Below are 20,277 nucleotides of genomic sequence, written 5' to 3'. Positions count from 1 at the left end.
TTACACAATTTCGCCCACTCCCTTGTAGAAACATTTAAAGTGTTAAACCAACACAGTGCAGTGTAAAAACTGCACTTCATCTGGGTGGGGAGTGTAGGAACGATTATAGTAAGAGGGCACACTGCCTTTTGAGCACTTCCTGTGTTGCGTGATGTTTCCTTGGATACTCCATGCTGCCGAGATAAAAGAAGGACCATCGCTCCCGGTCACACCTGAAAAAGGCCTTCTGGGCGTAGTGACACATAATAATGGCTATATACCCTCACACGTTACAAAAGTAACATAATAATGAACCCTTAGCATGTATATTGTGTGGTGTAACGTTACCGTGTAAACAGGAGCATCCAATCGTATTTCTGCAGGTGCATTCGCGGTACAAGACTAGAGGCTCTTGTGCATGTGTTATGATGTCTAACTTTAACACACAAAACTGTAGCACTCGTTCACATTTGTATCTATGATTTTGATTTATTTTGCTTTATTGCATCTTCATATATTTGTGTTTCATTTATAATTATTACTCTCATTTATAATTACAAGATGCACTTATAATCATGTATATCGAACGCGCATTGACTGTTTTATTGAGCTACCACAACCAAACGCCTAAAGCACTTAGGGCCTGATTTAGATCTCTGATGAGGGAAATTCTCCATCTCACACGTGAGAGGATTGTAATATGGCGGGTAGGATATCTGGCACATTTGTGGCGGAACAGTCCCTCCGCACAGATCTAAATCAGGCCCTTAGTTTTTCGTGTTTAAATTCCCTGTGGAACTCTGCTTGGGTTGCAATGTTTTTTTCTTTGCAGGTGCATTTGTGTGATTCTACACATAGTTAAGGCAAATTGTGCATTAGAGATAGTGAGGTCCGGGAAGATACTTTGGCAAGAACAAGGAGTGCTATTGAACTAAGAAGAAAAGAGTCCTGTTTGTGTACCAGCTGCTGGGAAACATCCAAAGTCGTCCTGATGTCTAATTCGTGGGATGAAAAACCCAAGGGGAGTTGCCAATTTCAACTGTAAGGAAGATAAAAAACTACTGGTGTTGATGACGTGGATTTCTTGAAGGTTCTGTCGGTTTAATTGTTAGTCACTTATATATAATGAATAAACAAAGACACAATGTTACACAAAACAAGAGACAACAGATATTAAAGACATAGCATGGGCAAAAGAAAATCCAAATTGTCCAAGGTATAGTAAGATGTAAATTAAATGTACAATTCTTCTTCTTAGAGCCTTAACAGTGTTCATACTAATGACATGTTGTGACTCAATTGTGACTCAATTCATAATCCATTGTAACACCTGTATTTTATGTCTTTAATATCTGTTGTCTCTTGTTTTGTGTAACATTGTGTCTTTGTTTATTCATTATATATAAGTGTTTGTGTCTTTCCTTGTGAATATGTAAATATTTTTATATCTTTGATTATTGCGTTCTCATGTTTTTGTACATACATATGTAATAAATATCATTTTTCGTATTTATGTTATCTTGATTCTCTGGTTGTTTATATTGTAGACAACAGTGAGCATTAGTTGTAGCTCATTCTCTTTTCTTGTACTCAAGCATTTCCCTGGATGGGCTACGTATTATACCAGGGACCCTCGATAGTCTTCTCTCTTAATTGTTAGTCACATAGTTGGGCGAGAGCAGAATCTGTTAAGACTTGGAGGGGTACAGACCTCTCTACCCTTATTCTTTTGTGTGACTTTATACTATGCAGCACCTCTCTATCAGAACTTCTACAGAAGTCTCTGTTATGCTGACACGTTCCTACTTCCTGACAATCAGCTAGGATTTCCCTTTACTTTAGTTCAGTGTATTTAGACCAACGTAGGTTCACCCAATGATTAGCAAGAGGACTGAAACTTATATGCAGGTCATCCGATTCGGTTTCTCATCTTTTGAATTGCTGTGATTGAAATTCCTGTATGCCTCATGCTTCTGCAATTTATTCTCCTTCAGCGCTTTACTTCACCTTTGGTGATTTTGTACTTTTATAGTATGTTTTTGAGATTCATTTATATTAGTTTGGCCCTTAACTTACCTTGATGGAAGCGTCGGATGAACAGCTGACCAGCAGATTATCCGTAAAGAACTGCAGACCCCATACTCCCTTCTGATGGCCCTGCAGGGTCTGCAGCGGGGAGCACTGGGGGAGGCACCAGACTCTGATGGTATGGTCCTGGCTTCCGCTGGCCAGGAGGTCGCCTCGAAGTGCCAAGCAAAAGACCCTGCAGAGAGAAGAGACAGTTAACCTTTTACACCATCAGAGTGAAGGTGCGAGGTCTTCGTTCTAGGTTGGGGTAATTCTTCCTATCTTACGCTGCTGTGTGTCCTGGCACCACCTCTGATTGGCACACACCGCTCTGCCAGTTCTGCTGGGTACAGTAGCGCCTCTTGAACACAATCTTGCAGTCCAGGAGTGGTGAGCTTGTCGCAGTCGCGCCTGAGGAAAGTGAGATAAAACAGATGAGTGTTTTAGGTGTGGGATGATCCTGGTGGAGTAGGTAGTGTGGGACCACTCAGGGGTTGTAAGGTAACTCCAGTCCCAGTACAAGCAATGTGTTATGGACCAGAAGTCAGCAATAGGGTGCATCACCAGGTGACATCACTCATACTCTGCTGTGTGATTGGCTTCTGTAGGTCAGCTAGGTACCATGACAGGTGCGTCTTGTGGACAGTGACCATGAGCAGAAAAGGAAACAACTTCACACTGCATCGAAGGGCCATCTGGATGCGATCGAGGACGAAGAGGCATATGTTAGTACCAACATGCATGGCACTTCGTCTACATGCCACTCAATGACATCATCCATAGCACGCAGTACAAATAACACCCATTGTGCAGTACCTTCTGAGATGGCGCTTGTGGGGGACACCCATAGGAAGTTGCCAGGTCCCAGAGAATCACTGGTGCTCAAAGGTGCTGGGAAACCTCAAGATACTGTGAGTCTCAGGACTGGTGAGAGTGCCAGCCTCAAAGGGGACACGGGTAAATATATTGACTTGGCCCTCCCTCTGCCCCCCGCTGAGACAGACAAAATGTACCTTGGGGAAGTGATTAATGGGTGTGCATAGGAAGGAAAGAAATAACTGAGGACCACTCAAGAATGGTGACTGGGCAAAGTGTTGAATGCGCCGAGGAGAGGCTGTGTCAAGTGATGGTCTCATGGGCACCACACAAGGAGGTGTGTGATGGCAACAGAAGGGGACAGTCACTGGGGTGGGGCCTGGAGGGTCTTTAACAAAGACACATGCATAAGACTGTCTTGTTAATTTAAATACAAGGAAACACCCACTTGTGCTGCGCTTGATGTGCACGTCACACAGAAGAGGAAAAGATAACAGGAAAGATATGGTGGGAAGGGCACATACTGGGTTAGGACAGAAACAATCATCCTTAGTCACAAAAAAGAAAACATGGAAATGTAAAAATACGGGTAGAAAGTATGCTTTTCCATTTTTTCCTATTCACAACATTCCAAGTAGCGTGGCCAGAAACATGCACTGGACGGAATTTTCGAGGTTTTCTACTGGGAATGTCATGTGGTAATTCAGAGGAGCTTCTATTTGCACAGTGGGGATTTCTACTCAGTGCAGAAGTCTGTAGAGGGCAATGGAACTCCCTGGCAAACACAGCTTATTTACCTCTGCAGGAAAACAATTTCTCTCCCTCAACACCACCAGTAAATCTGTGAGTAAACCATCATAGCATGGTAGCTATTCTAGTCTCTGGCTGGAGCGAATCTTCAACTGTTTCCAAGGTGGAAAGGGGTCAGATTCAAGTCTTGAAGTGTCCACAAACCTAGAAGTTGAGAACATTGATCAAAGCAGTGGGGAAACGCGCATGCACATTAGCGGCACAGGGCGTGGGGCTTTGCACACAAATGGACCAGGCTAGAAAACCCCCACCACTGTTTGGAGGGATGTTGATATACATAGGAATAGCCCACCCCTGGATGTCAGAAGCCACCATAACAACCAACTAGATCAATTCTAGTGGTGTTGGTGGTATGTCTGTCAGGAAAGGAACAGTTTGAGTAGAGGAGTATACTTTTCTTTTCATCGACAAGGAGCCAATGTCCAGAGTAAACAAGCTGGCATGCATGTCTGCTGCTTACTAGAACTCTATAGGAAGCTGAATTAACAATATTCATTGTGAAATATTGTCCAGGACAAAACATGCTCCAGGTCTAGACAACAACATAGTGGTTGCTGTGTCTCATTCACAGTGGTTAAGATTCCACAGATTGGCTTCTGAGGTAGCAACATGAATGCCTCTGCTACTGGGAGAAGTCTGGAATAAAGCAGGGCCACGGTATTGTGGCTGGGTGACCAATGAAAAGCACAATAAACAAGGTTCCTTCACGCACAGACTTCCTGGCATGCAGGGTGCACAGGGGCACAACTAGTGAAAAGGCAGAAGAAAAAAATGGGACAACATGCCGGCACGCCTATTGGACATGATTCATGAAGAAATGGATCCATGAACCAGAGATGAGGTAACGCCCAGGATAGTCTTTTATGGAACAAGTCTTTGGGGGTACAAGCCATTGTGGGTGGGAAAGGGCATTGGAAATACTGGACAATAAGTGTTGGAGGATGGGATAACAGCGGGTTCAGATGAAGGCAACCACTGTTGAAGTTCTGGGTTAAAGAATATGACACGTTGAAAACATTGAAAACATGAATCTGTTACAGTGGGAGGTCCTCTTGTTGGTGGTCACTATGTCGCATGTGATATATAACATGACAAGAATATTGCATGGACGACCACCCCATCATCAACGGAAGTAGATGTGGAGCTAAGAAGAGGAACTATATACTGACCATGGCGATGTGATGCAAGGCGATGTGGTGGATTCAATATTTTTGTAGGTCAAGATTGTGGACCTCTGTGGCCACTGTAGTAGAACTCTTCTATTGAAGGTGGAAAACAACCCTCTTATTTCAGTAAGAGTTTGTGGTGGTGGTTTGGTGCCATCAAGATATCTGACAGTCAATATGAAGGAGATCCTCCGCTTGCAAGGGATGGACATAAGTACGTCAGAGAAGTGCTGGATGCAAATGTCTTGAAAAGCAAGAAAGACCAGAGGTGACTATAGGAGAGACTGATCTAAAACAAGTCAGGGGTCCTTGAGCTGTGTCCAGAGATAACAATATAGAGCAACACCTTAGAGTGCAGGAGTGTCGGTGTTCTTGGACAAGGTTTTACTGGGAGTTGATGGGGATTCTATAAGTTGAGAATGCTGCAGAAATACCCTGCAAACAGAGGTCAGGGACTTCAAGCAACATGCAACACAAACATTCAGAACTGGTGTGGCCAAAGAAGGGGGCAGGCTTGGGATCAGGAGTAGGGAACTGAATAATCTGAGACTTGCAGATGGGTGCATGTCACAGCCATGTCAGACTACAGGCTGGGAGCAGAGTGGAGGTAGTATGTGCTGGACACCCGTTCTGCGCTTCATCATTCAGGTGCATCACCAGTTTTGGTGCAACATCAGTTTTACAAACACAATTGAAGTCTGAAATTGTATCCATATGTTTGAGTCATGGCCCTTGTAGGAAAGTACCATCTTTCGTGGCATGTTACCCCCACTTTCTGCCTGATGTCAGTGTGTTATTGACTGTGTCACTGGGATCCTGCTAGTCAGGACCCCAGTGCTTATGGTTTATGGCCTGCCTGTCAGTGTGCTTTCACTGTTTTCTAAATTGTCACTGGAGCTCTGCTACTCCGAACTCCAGTGCTCATGCTCTCTCTGTTCCAAAATGTGTCTGTACATACTGATCACTCAGTATGTCACTCCAAATTGGCTTACTGGACCCCCCTTATAATTCCCTAGTATATGGTACCTAGTTACCCAGAGCATTGGGGTTATAGGGAATCCTTATGGGCTGCAGCATTTCTTTTGCCACCCATAAGGAGCCCATACAAACACGTCTTCAGGACTGCCATTGCAGCCTGAGTGAAATAGTGTAGGCACCATTTCACAGTCATTTTCACTACACCAGGTCACTTATAAGTCACCTATATATCTAACCTTCAGACCCTGAAGGCTAGATGCATAGTACCTGTGTGTGAGGGCACCCCTGCACTAGCAGAGGTGCCCCCACGTCGTCCAGGCCCATTTCCCCAGACTTCATAAGTGCGGGGATGCCAGTATAAGTGTGCACTACATATAGGTCAATACATATATGCAGCTTCACAGTGGTAACCCTGAATATGGTCATGTGAGGTGTCTAACAACTGGTAATTGTACCCCAATACTGATTCCAGTATTGGATGCACAATCCCATGCACTCTGGGGGCTCCACTATGGCCCCCCAGTACTGCCATACCAGCCTTCTGAGGTTTCCACTGCAGCCCCAGCTGCTGTCGCCTCACAGACAGGCTTCTGCCCTTCCGGGGTCTTGAGCAGCTCAATCCCAGGAAGGCAGAACAATGCATTTCCTTTAGGAGAGGGGTGTTACACCCTCTCCCTTTGGAAATAGGTGTTACAGGCATGGGGGTATCCCCCCCAGAGCCTCTGGAAATGCTTTAAAGGGCACAGATGGTTCCCTCCTTGCATTATCCAGTCTACACTGGATCAGGGACCCCCAGTCCCTGCTCTGGCGCAAAACGGAACAAAGGAAAGAGGAGTGACCACTCCCCTGTCCATCACCACTCCAGGGGTGGTGCCCAGATCTCCTCCAGAATGTCCCTGGGTTCTACCATCTTGTTTTCAGGATGGTCATGGAACTCTGGGAGCATCTGAGTGACCAGTGCCAGCAGGTGATGTCAGAGACCCCTCCTGATAGGTGCTTACATGGTTAGGTGACCAATCACCCTCTAAAGGCTATTTAGGGTCTCTCCTCTGGGTGTTTCCTCCCCTTCTACCATCGGGTCAACCTCAGAACTGCTCTAGTAACCCTACAACTTGCAACAAAGTATCCAAGATGGCTACCGCAACTCTGTAACTCCAGCGCCTGCCAGCAACTGCAACAGTTTCCAGGTTGCGCCCACTCCGAGGACTGTCTGTCTTCATCCTGCACCAGAAGGACCAAAGGAATCTCCCATGCTTCAGCAGGCACCTCTCTGCAGTGGCAACCGGTACTCTGGGTCCCCTCTCCTGATGACGAGCGCAGATCCTGGAACACAGGTGGTGGACCGAAGCGACCCTGACTGTCCAAAGGTCCAACTGTCCAAATTTGGTGGAGGTGAGAGCTTGCCTCCCCGTGCCAGACAGTACCCCTGTGCACAACGTGTTTTGTAGCTAATAGGGCTTCTCTGTGCTTCTCCAAGGAATCCTTCGTGCACAGCATAGCCCAGGTCCCCAGCACTCTATCCTACGATGCACAGCTCTCTGAGTTGTTCTCCGGTGGCGTGGGATCCCTTTGTGTTGTGCTGCGACAACCGCTTGCAACTCCTTTGTCCCTGTGTTCTGGGACTCCTGTGGGTGCTGCCTGGTCTTCTGAGGGCTCTCCGACGTGCTGAGAGCCCCCTCTGTCTCCTCAGTCTGAGGTGAGAACCCCAGGTCCCTCCTGGGCCTGGGCAGCGCCTTTTCCCGCCAAACACATCTCTTGCGTGAGCCAGGGATTGTTGGCGGAATCCAATGACGAAAACCAGCCTGCACACATCTACTCGACGTGGGACATCCCTTGCACCAAGCAGGAACTCTCAGCTGTCTTCTTTGGTGCATCTTTGTCTTTTTCTTCCAACCGGAGATTTCACTTTTGCACCTTCATCCGGGTTAGCAGGGGCTCCTGTTCTCCCTGGACTCTTCAGCATCTCTCGGACTTGGTATCCTCTCTCCGCAGGTCTTCAGGTCCAGGAATCCCCTGTTGGTGTCTTGCAGTCTTGCTTGCTTTTTGCATTATTCTTTATCACGACTTCTAGTGTGTTCTGAGGAAACTTGCTGTACTTTATTCCTGCTTTCCTGGGCTCTGGGGTGGGGTACTTTACTTACCTTTGGTGTTTTCTTACACTCCCAGTGCCCCTCTACACACTACTCTTGCCTAGGGGGGAAACCGACATTCGTATTCCACTAATTTAGTATATGGTTTGTGTTCCCCCAGGCCCATTGTAATCTATGGTGTTTTGCTCTATTTTCTGACTGTTTACTTACCTGATTTTGGTTACTAGTGTATATTTGATGTAGAATACTTACCTCCTAAGGGAGTATAGCATCTAAGATATTTTCTTCCTTGTGTCACTAAAATAAAATACCTTTATTTTTGGTACCCTGAGTATTGTCTTTCATGTGTGTGAGTACTGTGTGAGGACAGTGGTATTGCATGACTCCTAGTTCAGCCTTGGCTGCTCTGCCTACAGCTACCCATAGAGAGCCTGGCTTCTAGACACTGACTACATTTCACTAATAAGGGATAACTGGACGTGATATAAGGAGTAAGTACCTTAAGTACCCACTACAAACCAGGCCAGCCTCCCTCAGCCCTGCATTCTCAATGAAAGCAAGCCCATAAAACAGCAGGTACGTTCATTTCAGGAGGTAAAGGTAGAGTGGTCAGGACATGGGATATGAGATTTACTCAACTGGGATGTCAGTATCAATGACCAAGCCTTATATTGATCCATGTAGGTGAAAAAGGTTTCATTCAGGTGAGAAGAACTTGAGCTGATAAATCAGGCATGAGCAGGGTTACAAGAGGTAAAGAAGAGATGCTCTGAAGTAGAAATAATCTCAACAGAACTGATGTAATTTACAGTCACAAAACCCCACAGCCATGAACAGGCCACACTAGAAACTCACTAGGTGACAGTATTTTGGGGATCTGAAAGGTACTGCATGAGTGACACATGAGGACATATGGTGTTGTTTAGAGAAAGTTTGAAAGTAACAAAGTCTAGGGTAGGCCTCTTGAAGTTTTCATCACCACCTCGGTTGGCACAATCACCCTACCTATGGTCCAGACGATGGTGACACCTGGCCAGTGGAAACTGCTTCAGCTCTGCAGTTTGGTCTAAGGGGGGACAGGTTTGATCTAAGGTTGTTGATAAGTCAATGTGTCTGGTGCAGTTACCACTACAAAAGACTGCCTGGAAAGAGATGTGGTGTTTCATGGTGACTTTTGCGTATAGGTGAATTGAGCATGTTTAGCATGCATCAATACACCCACCAGCATGTGAGTGGCACTATATATGCGGGCATCTGTCATGCAGCTCCATTTTGTGAGAACATTTTTAGTCCCCACATGAGGTGGCAGAAATTCTGTTATCCACCATGGGGAGTGGCACACTCTTAGCCATAGTTTTGCTCACCCAAAGTATCTCTTCTTATGATGGATTCAGCCACTTTGGCAGAGTAACCTCTGTCTTCCTAGTAGAGAACTCTAAACACCTGGACTCCTAGTCCTTGGTCAACACAACTGCTTGATGAAAGAGGTCTCTAAAACACTCAGAAGAGATGTACAGGGACAGGAAAGAGCATAGAAGTGTTGTACAGGGATATGGAAATGTAGAAAAGAGGCAAAGAAGTTAACAGGTCAAAGAGACTGTGGAAAGGATGTTCAGCAACAGGGAAAGAAATTAGAGGGCAGAAATTGGTAGAAAATTAATAACCGGTCTAGGCTCTTACCCAAGGCAGGGTCTTCACATTTCGGCTTCCAGACCTCATCGCAGGAGCAGAGTTGGTACCAGGTTCTGTTGACCTATGAAGACAAGAGCAGACTATAAACTGCTGCTCCATGACCTCACTGAGGGGTTCACAGAGGTGAAGGGTCAGCAGATAGAGAGCAGTGTCCTTTCTGATCTCCTTTTACAACCCCTCCCTGCTCCTTGGCTCTTACACGCAATGTTTTAAAACTGCAGTCGCTAATAGCACAGGGTCCTCCACTCGTTTGTCGAATGGTATCACCATAGCAAACCACAAGGGCCTGTCCTTTACTCCTGTTTTACCTGAAACTTAGGATGTATGGAACACACCTCTCTCAACACGAGCCACCCTTCACTTCACCGTCTCCGCACTGGACTGGTTCTCGTTCTTCCTCTCCAAACAATCCTTCTCTTAGTCCCTCCAACCTGCTCCAGTTCATCATTAGCACTATACCCACTGGTGTCCCCCACAACCCTGTTCCAGGTCTGCCTTTCTTTTTCCTGTACACCATCCCAATATCTTCATTCAGTTTTTAGCATCACCTATATATACCAACACCGCTACCCTTTTCTCAAATTCCTGTTTTTCCATTAAATTCAATTATCATGCCCACCAATGAATGCCTGTCTGGTCCCATAAGTGGAACTCCTCATTCGATCAATCAATCAATCAGGATTTGTAAAGCATGGCTAATCACCCAAAAGGGTATCCAGGCGCTTGCTGGTCCCAGAGGCTCATTCGAACAGCCAGTTCTCCAAACATGAAATAATATACTTCTCTGCCAACACCTCACCACCCTCCCTAATTGACCCAATTCTCTTCCACCTGACACTGTACCACCACCCACTAGTCTAGAAACTGTGATGTGCTCGTTAGTTCCGGCAAACCTCAAGAATTCTTGAGATCCACCAAGATACAGCAGCTAGATTCCAGTTGCTGAAATATATAGGACCCACCTTCACATTCCTTTACACACACCCAAGCCCTAATCAATGCATTAATCACAAAGTATTTGAAGTCCTCTGAGACTGCAGAAAAGTCCTTTCACAGCCCACTCCCTCACACACACATGTATGCATGTAAACTCCTGACTCTGGCAAACGGCCATCACCTTCAGTTCTGTCTATCAAACAATAAAAAGGTATATATTTTATAATAAAATCATAGGAGTTGTTTCTAATTGATCTGAAGTTTCCTTTAACATCGACTGTGCTTGCTAAGCTCCTTAGCACTGGTAGGCCAAGATACCATTGTATTCGCTGTAGTACATTTGCACATTCCTACAAAGCGGGACCTCTTTTCCAGTGATGACAACTGGAAGCAGGATTTCAGGAGAATAAGGAAATCAGTCATGAATTAGATCTTTTCCTCAAGGACGCCTTGCATGTCCTCCAAAAGATCCTGCCACCTGATTATCAGATAAGTTGTTGTTAAAAGTAGTAAGTTTCTGTCACATGATTAGGTCCCATAGACTCAGACTGAGAGAAAACTCATGGAACTCTATTAAATTTCCTGTATTTTAGCATTAGGTACCAACTGGCCATTTTCTAGCGTGAGCTTTGGCCAGCTGAAATGACAATTGTTTATGACTATTTGCTGGGCTAATTGTAATTTTTGCATTAAATACGTTAGACTTCTGGACGTACCGGCATGTTGTGTTTATTCTTAACCGATGCTGCATATGGCACGCAGAATCGCCTCAACAAGAAGAAGACAGAGGAGGGCTGGATCGGGCTCTCCAAGATGACCACAGACGCCACAGGTAAGAAAGATGTTTCTCTAGGGTAACAGGGGTGGAGAAGAGCTCAGCACTGGACCTGGTGAACTGGCTAAAGTTGTGAGTATGAAATGAATCCAAAACGTAGGTACACGCTAACTGCACATACCATGTGTTCATTGCTCGCTTTGCATGCCTTTATTGCAGGCATGGTTCCTCCGCTAAGACGGTTGGACCGTCACCCCGCCAGCAGCAGAAGCTGCAAAACTGTTACAAGAAAAATGTAATAAACTATGATTATTATTGTTTTCTTGTAAAAGGGGCGAGGCCACAGGACGAGCACTCCCTCTCAGTGCACATGTATGTTTGGCCGGCCGTCTCAGGCACTGTGTTGCCTGGTTGGAGAGAGCAGGCACAGGCTCCCGGTCTGCATGGGTGCGCCCTGGCTTGGCGCTCCGACCAATCCGAACGCTGCATGACAGCAGCGTTCAGATTGGCCGCAGGGCGGGCCGGGAGCCGGTGCCTGGGGCTGCAGTGAAGGCAAGAGGAGCGGCGTGGTGGTGGCGACAGCGGCGGCGGCGGCGAGGTAAGTGGTATTTTTTATGCCATTTTTTTTTCTAGACCCCCCCACCATGCACCGCCCCTTAAACGCGCCGCGAGTTACTCTTGTTTCATTGTCCTGTGGCTCATATATTGTCAAAAAGGGTACACAGAGGTGTCACCAGGGAAGAAGATGAAAGAGCATGTAAAGTTGGTGGGGTGAGTAGGGCCAGGAGGAATCCAGGGAATGGAATGGAACAGGTTTCTGCCACATGACGAGGTTCCAGGCAGCATTTAGAGCAGCATTTCACCCGCTACTGCCCTGCAGGCTCTGCGTTGGTCCATCACCTCCCACACTCCTTCCTGTCTGCAGTGTATGAAATAGGACATTGCCTCCCTGTAGCGTTAACATTAGGGTACACCTCCCATAGGCCTGTCCTACAGTGCAGCGTTAGGACTGCACCTCCCCATGGCCTGTCTGCAGTGTCAGAAATAGGACATCACCTCCCCTAGTCCTGCCCTGGAGTGTCAGTATTAGGACAGTACCCCCTAGCCCTGCCCACAGTGTCTACATTAGGACAGCACCTCCCCTAGTCCTGCCCTACAATGTCTACATTAGGACAGTACCCCCCTAGCCCTGCCCTACAGTGTCTACATTAGGACAGCACCTCCCACAGCCCCGCCCCTCTCTGTCAGTGGCATCTGGCCTCTTGACCCATCACACCTACCTGATCTAATACTTAACTGATCTTCTGACCTCTGGCCTCCCATTTCCATGAACTCATGCCTGGCTGCTCCTTACCCCTCACTGTCTCCTGACCTCTGGACCCCTCCCCCTTTCATCTCCATGATCTCATACCTATTTATTCATTTATTTTTAGGTTTTGTATACTGCTAGATACACCCGTAGGTATCAGAGCGCTTTACACGTAATGTGAGTAAGTTTGACTGAAGTGCTTATATACAGACAAAGAAAAGCACTAATGCGGCCAAGGTAGTTACAATAGCTGTCTGCTGCCTTCCCCTCACTACCTTTTCTGCCTGCCCTCTCGACTTTTCCAACCCCGCCACCTGCCCTCTCGGCCCCTCCTTCCCCTATTTCCATGACCTCAAACCTGCCTGTTCCCTTCCCCTCTCTACACCTGGCACCTGACCTCCGGACCCCTCCCCGTCACCTGACCTCGGGACCCCTCATCACCTGACCTCTAGATCCCTCCCCGTCACCTGACCTCTGGACCCCTCATCACCTGACCTCTAAATCCCTCCCCGTCACCTAACCTCTGGACCCCTTCCCCGACACTTGACCCTGTGACCCCTCCTCATCACCTGACCTATAGATCCCTCCCCGTCACCTGACCTCTGGACCCCTCATCACCAGACCGCTACATCCCTCCCAGTCACCTGAGCTCTGGACCCTCCTCTTCACCTGACCTCTAAATCCCTCCCCGTCAGCTGACCTCTGGACCCCTTCCCCGACACTTGACCCTGTGACCCCTCCTCATCACCTGACCTATAGATCCCTCCCCGTCACCTGACCTCTGGACCCCTTCCCCGACACTTGACCCTATGATCCCTCCCCATCACCTGACCTCTGGACCCCTCCTCGACACTTGACCCTGTGACCCCTCCCTGTCACCTGGCCTCTCGACCCCTCCCCATCACCTGACCTCTTGGCCCCTCCCTGTCACGTGACCTCTGGCCACCTCCCTGTCACCTGACCACTCATGCCCCCGTGGTCTCATACCTGGCTGGCCCTTAGCAGGTCCCAGGGTGAGAGGAGGCCCAGGATGTGGAGTGAGATCTTCCTGGGGAGGTCACCGATGAAGTCCTTGTGCTGCATGACCTGAGGATGGAAGAGAAAGGCTTGAGCAGGGGCGACCTCTGGACACAATTAATAACTTATGTAACTTATAACTCTCATGTTACGATCAGTTTCCCATCTGGGGAATGTCTGCGCTATATAAGACTGCGTAAATACATGAATGAATGGATAGGGGTGGACGGGGCTAGAAAGGAACTGCCAGAGGTTGGAACCCAACAAGAAGGATAAACCTCTGACATGTCTGACCTGTCTCGGTAGCACTACCTCCCTTTCCTTACATTGCAGATAGGTCCTCAAGAAAGCACCAGGCTCGGCCTATCTGAGCTACTGTATTGAGGAACATTCATTCAGGGAAGAATCAGGTCTTAAATGGGCCATAGTGCAGGACTCAGATTTATTATTAGGAAAGCAGCTTCGGCCTCACCTGAGGACATGGAGTGAGGGGCGAGTGTTCTAAAATGAATCAGGCTCCACCAGGCTGAGGGTGCAGAATTTGAATGCAGGGTATGTTTTGGTGTGAGTGCACAATACCTTCCCTTTCCCCACTAATAGATCAGTTAAAAGAAATATAACTGAGGGAACCCTGTCCCGTTTCGTCTCCTTCCCCACCTCCCTCCAGAAGGCTGAGGATGCAGAGTTCTTAGGTTGTTTTGGTTACAGTGCTCTGGACTGTCAGGAGGTGTTGTGATGGTCATCACAGTACTTGGGAGTGGATGGTCTGGTGTGTGTGCTGAGCGTGTGTCCCTGCCCTTGAGTGGGCTCTCATGGCCCAGGCACAGGATGTCCCAGTGTTTACTGTGGGGATGGGGGGAGGAGAGAGAGCGGTGTGTGTCTGTGAGGTGTGTGTGTGTGTGTTTTGATGGTCCTCACAGTACTTGAGAGTGGATGGTCTGGTGTTTGTTGGGTATGTTTCCCTGCCCTTGAGTGGGCTCTCATTGCCCAGGCACAGGATGTCCCAGTGTTTACAGTGGGGTTGGGGGGAGGAGAGAGAGAGGTGTGTGTCTGTGAGGTGTGTGTGTGTGTTTTGATGGTCCTCACAGTACTTGAGATTGGATGGTCTGGTGTTTGCTGGGAGTGTTTCCCTGCCCTTGAGTGGGCTCTCATGGCCCTGGAAGAGGAGGGCCCTTGCACCTCTGATCCTTACTTACCACCAGGAAGCTGGAGAGGTAGTAATGCTGACGAGCATCCAGCTGGAGAAGCAGCTTCTGCAGAAACTCTGTCCTCTGTTTATCTGGAAGAAGAGAGAAGATGGTAATGAGGACGCAGGATACACAGGTGATATGGAGGGGCAGACCAACAACCGTCCATGATCTGAGGACAAGAGTCCCTAACTGTCCCTCCCAGAAACCCTGTCACATTCCAGCCCCCCAGGACATAACATTCTAGATACCAGTACACAGTTTCCCCTTAACACATAGTAATAGCACAAATAGAAAAAATAAGAACATAAAACAAACCATAATGAGCAACACTTATGTTTCAATATTTCAGAATCTAATAAACCCTTGCGGTTTGTCTGGAGTACGTCCCACTCGACAAATGTGCTCAGAAACAGGATTATTCAAAGACTGCAATTTAGGGCTTGATTTATAGTTTTGGGGACAGATTAAGGGCCAGGTTTAGAGTTTGGGGGAGAGGGTCCTCCCTCACGAGAGAGTACCAGCTCCACCATCTGAAGGTTCTCCTGCCTCAGTTAGAGGCCACAGAGACTACCCCGCCTCCGCCACCAGGGAAACAGCCTTTACTACGCAATGGGAACCATGCAGTTCCTTAACAACGCAGTCTCAACAGCGAATGCGTCTTTACCACACATTCCTGAACCACGCAGGTCTTTACAACAACTTGTTTTAGGGAACGCGTTGTTGGATTTTAAGTCCAACACCTTCCCTACTGTAATGCAGACTCGAGTTGGACTAGTAAATTATACTATTCCAAAGTCCAGCGCCCCCTAAAGCAAGTCATTGTAAAGATCTGCGCTGGTTAAGGAATACGTGGTAAAGACGCATTCCTTGTTTAAACCGTGTTGTAAAAGCACACGTTAAAAAGGCCTGTGTGGTTCCATCATACAACTCTGCCGCTGACTTGCACCTCCGACAGCCCTACAACCTGACAGAGTAGCGGCTGGCAGAGCCGGCCCTATTTTGAATGGGTGGACAAAATGGCAAGTTTTCACTGTCCGTCACAATGGCCGAGTTGTTGTATTCGGAGCGCACTTGACGCACATGCAATAGTTTTTTTTGTTGCTATTTTCTACTTGAATAAATTCCCCACAACAAACGCTTGAAGACTGGCGACTCTCTTCAGTTATAACTTACTCAGCTCTAATTCATTCTGACAAGCCTCTTGCCACACTAAAAAACATTTTTTATTTTACAGAGACCTCGCAACAGATAAGATTTATTTAATAAGTTGGATAAATAACACTTATAGAATTCCACCATCCCCAAAAAATGAAACAACTTCATCTTTGTTGCCTGGTTGCATTCGCCAAACCACAAGCCGAGACCACCACCATCCCTCCATCTCAGGAACTCTGTGACAGACTGGCCACCTTCTTCTGCATCAAGGACATTCACGACAGCTTCGGACCCCAAGACTCTGAACCCACCAACAACACCCATGCCTGCACACCTGAACCCCCCTCACGACGGATGACACCATCTTCTTCATTAGCAGCATCCACTCTGGAGACCCAACTGACCCCTGCCCACATTACATCTTCAACAAAGCCAGCACCGAGATCGCACCAGAACCCAAGCACGTCTGGCTGTACATCGTCTGCACGTTGGGGGCGGAGTATCGGAGCCTCGGAGCCTCGGAGCTTGCCGGCTGCCGGAGTGGTGTGCAGTGCGTGGTTCCGCGAGTGAAGGGTCCTCTTACGTTTCACGCTTGCTGGGGGTCTTGGCCGACTCCCGGCCTCTGGCTCCTGCATCCCCGGGTCTCCCCTGGCCCTCCCCCGTTGGAGTAGCCGCGTCAGCACCGCGGCTGAGGTTGTACAGCGGCTGTATAGCCACACTGCTGTGCAGCTGGGCTGAGCTGCCGCTGTGCCTTGGTGGCGCTTGACAGGGTGGGGGCTGGGAGCGCCGAACATCCCGCCTGCCCTCCTGCCATTTTCTGACTTTTTTGGACTTCCGGATTTCGAGCCCAGGGAATCCAGCTCCTATTGCTCAAGAGCCCCAAAGGCTCCCAAGGCACTTAAAGCCTGGACAGTTTCTGCTGCTGTTTGTTTCGGTCCCTGGTGGCCCCAGCGTTTGGCAGCCCCTGCTGAGGCCAGTGAGGGGCCAGTGAGGACCCTGCACCGGGTTATTTATTCTACAATGGACGACCCTGGGTGGAATCGCTTAGAGAATCCCTGGTCCTGGTCCTGCGATCTACCTCGACCATCCTAGGACTCCTAGGACTGCCGAGGACTGGAGTTCATAAGTGCCTAGCATTCTGCAAGCAGGGTCAAAGGTGTTGGGGCATAAACAAACCGAAGCTAGGCTGCAGGCAACCTGTTTTTGACAGAAGCGGCTGGCGTTACACCAGTGCAGCTTGTCTGGACCGTATTGCCTTGCTTCTCCTGCCCCCCCTGTCTCTCCTGCTTAATCCAACTTAACGGATCTCTACAATTCCTTTTTCTTCACCACAAGCCTGCAAGCCTTTAAGTGGAGTATTGATACCCCTCAAAAAGGGCTCTCCAGATAAGGAAGGACTTCTGGAGTTCGTCTCAATATGAGGTGTGGTAAAGTAAGGAATGAGAACCCAAACCCTCAAAAGTGCAAGAAATGCTGCCGCAGCAATATTATGTCGCATTTGCCATCGACCCACGAAAAGTGGACTCATCCTCTTTCACCTACCGCAATCACAGCGGCCATCTCTCCACTGGCTGCTAATCCGCTCAATCCAGCCACTTTGAAGTATCAACTCTCTGATGTTCATACGCCGTATCCATGCCCTTCAAAATTTTGTGAGTCTTCTCTTCTGGATTAATTTAAGAAAAAAACCTAAGCAGGAACCTCTGGCAAACTGTGGGGAGAACGAGCCGGTGCTAGGCTGGGGTGTCTCTTCGGAATCTGCAGCCACTGATGTTCTACCCATGGCTTGTGGTTATTTAACAACAGCGGCACTAGTCCATCGTCCTGCTTTATCCGCCTTCTCTCAGCTAGCATCTCAGGATGAAGTATGCCATTCGCCATCCTATGAGGGCCAGCCGGCCGCGCCCTTGTCAAAACACAAACTTTCACCAATTATTATATCCAGCGATCATTCTTTCAATGTTGGAGAGTGGGAGACCTCTTTAGTAGCCTCTCCAGCTGTCCTCCTTCGGCAGGACAGGCTGGTTGTGAGTTGCCACGATCCCCAACAGGACTGCAGCATTTCCACACTATCCATCCCACCGGCAGCCCGATGGATTAATAGTTCAACTACCAGTATTCATCCAGTGTTACCAATAAGGTCCTCTAGCGGGGCAGATGACCCTAGCTCTCAAACTGAGCCTATCAAGGGTGAGTTCAGGGACCAATCGCTCCTTGATCTTTCTTGTCTTCACCCCGATTCCTCGAGAGGTGCTGGTAGGGTATCCAACCCTGTGCTTTCCTCTTTGATCACGGCAACTGGCTCCGTCTGGCCAGAGCTCTTGCAAACTCTTCAATCCACTGTGCTGGCCTTGAACTAAAACTCTGATAAGCTGGACGTTGAAGTCGATTTGCTGAATACACTGGCCTCTTATGTAGCTGGTATTGATAACAAATAGAAAATCTTAACAAGCTAATCTCCAGAGCCCAGGTGAGCTCTAATCTTGCACAACCAACATGCTGCTGTTCTCCAATTATCGAAAGCCTTTCATCTTTGCCCACCTTTTTAAGTTCGGTTCGATGTGAAATCAAGAGCCTATCTCCAGCTTCTGCGCCTGTGGTGCCCCAGCCGACTTCAAGCTCCCATTCTGACTTGGCTCAGGATCCTCTCAAGCCAAAAACATTGGACGATTACTCCTTTCCAGTCAAAAGTGCAACCTCTATCAACCCTTCTCGGCTAGCTGCCACTGGAGCTTCGGAGCGTGTTATTTCGGCCAATCGTGTTCCCGAGATCTCTCCTTTACTTGAACTTGAGTCCATGGTGCCTGGCACCGCCCACTGCCCCTGCATTCTTGCTCAACCAGCTTTAATACATTCAACGCCCCTAGGAGTAGATCTTGGGGCTCAACATTCTCTGAGCAGGAGGGAAAAAAAAAGACTCTGCAAACAACGGAATAAAAGGCAGAGCCAACCCCCTCAAGGACTCCTAACTAATGCTCAACCGTTGGCCCGTCTTGAGGCGCTGCAGCTCTCGCAGGTGGTCCCCCGGGTGTCATCGCTGTCCAACTCTCCATTGACCCCACTGGTTGGTCTTCCTCCCTCGATTGAGCTTGTTAAGGACCCTTCGGCTGGTATTACTGTGCTGGGAACTGAAGTCCCCTCCAAGGACCCTTTGACTTTGGTTGAAGAAGGTAACTTAGGCAGTGCATTGGATACAGTAGCCTCACACCGGGGAGTTGGAGGGCCTTCCTGCTCCTCGGCCACATTGTTTGAACCCAAAACTATCTACGGAAACACCAGTGGTGAGGTTCTGGTTCCTGGTTCTCCTAATTCCTTTAAGCTGCCTTCTGATAACATAAGATGCCTTCCTGCAATTTTGCCATCAAGCCTTCGGTCCATTCCTGCTAATATTCTGGCCCTGGGGGGGTCCTGTGGGCTCACATAATGCAACGGATCAGTTACAGACTTTATACCCCAAGCCCCCCAATGGCCTTACTGGCGGGTATAACTTCTAAACTTGTTTTCATTCCTGAATATCGGTCCAGGGGCACACATGACCTTTTGAAAAGGGGAAACATTTTAAGGCTCTTCAATGCTGTCTCGGATCTTAATAACATCGGCTCTAAGAATATTGTGTCTATTGAATTTCTGGACTCAAGCGGGCCTAGCTCAAGGGAATCCACCCTGGTTTCTTTATTCTCTGCCTCATTAGCTCAGTCTATTTTTTCCAAGAGAGACCTAGTTCACTCGTGGGTTATTACAATTATTCCTTATAAGGAGTCTGGTTATCCTGCGCTACTATCAGAACTTCAATGTCCAACGGCTCCTATAGCACTGAGGCCTTTTTCATTTCTGAAAGGTGCTCTAGGTGGAACCACTACCTTCAACGGCACCCCTCGCACATGTTCTGGTTCCCAGGGGGCATCCAACTGGGACTGGCTGCCCTCTACCCTCTTGCACGGGCGTCCTCATTGACCATCATGGGTGGGTGGTCTTGGGTCAACATCTGGATGTCTGTCCCTGTGCTCTTAGAACATTAACGGGATTGTGAATTAGTTTTCTTCGGCCGATCTCCTAGCATTCTTGAAGAGCTATGATGTAATCACCCTTCAGGAAACCTGAGCTGATAACAGCTGTCCGCTGTCTGGGTATTTAGAAATATGGAAACCTGCTCATAGAACGAGTAAGAATGGCCGTGCCATGGGAGGACTGGCCACCGATGTAACTTAAACTAAATGGGAGTATTCTGCCACTGGTCTAGGATAACTGGATTCAGGGGACAGTCATCAGGAACGGGACTGCACAGCAAACCCTTATA

At 48.1% G+C, this 20,277-nt stretch overlaps 1 protein-coding gene across 1 annotated transcript in view; it reads right to left on the bottom strand.

Annotated features, from left to right (window-relative positions):
• The window catches only part of LOC138283713 (F-box/WD repeat-containing protein 7-like), a 334,239-nt gene that overhangs the window by 237,693 nt on the left and 76,269 nt on the right, over positions 1-20,277 (bottom strand). The window contains exons 8-12 of the mRNA XM_069221757.1: positions 14,832-14,914; positions 13,606-13,704; positions 9,587-9,659; positions 2,334-2,457; positions 2,056-2,242 (exon numbers count right to left, since the gene is read on the bottom strand). Of these exons, the coding sequence (XP_069077858.1) occupies positions 2,056-2,242; positions 2,334-2,457; positions 9,587-9,659; positions 13,606-13,704; positions 14,832-14,914 (566 nt within the window). The remainder of the gene's footprint in view (positions 1-2,055; positions 2,243-2,333; positions 2,458-9,586; positions 9,660-13,605; positions 13,705-14,831; positions 14,915-20,277) is intronic.

Source organism: Pleurodeles waltl, chromosome 3_1 (assembly GCF_031143425.1).
Source record: "Pleurodeles waltl isolate 20211129_DDA chromosome 3_1, aPleWal1.hap1.20221129, whole genome shotgun sequence".
Classification (NCBI taxonomy): domain Eukaryota; kingdom Metazoa; phylum Chordata; class Amphibia; order Caudata; family Salamandridae; genus Pleurodeles; species Pleurodeles waltl.
This window is presented reverse-complemented; position numbering and strand designations above follow the sequence as displayed.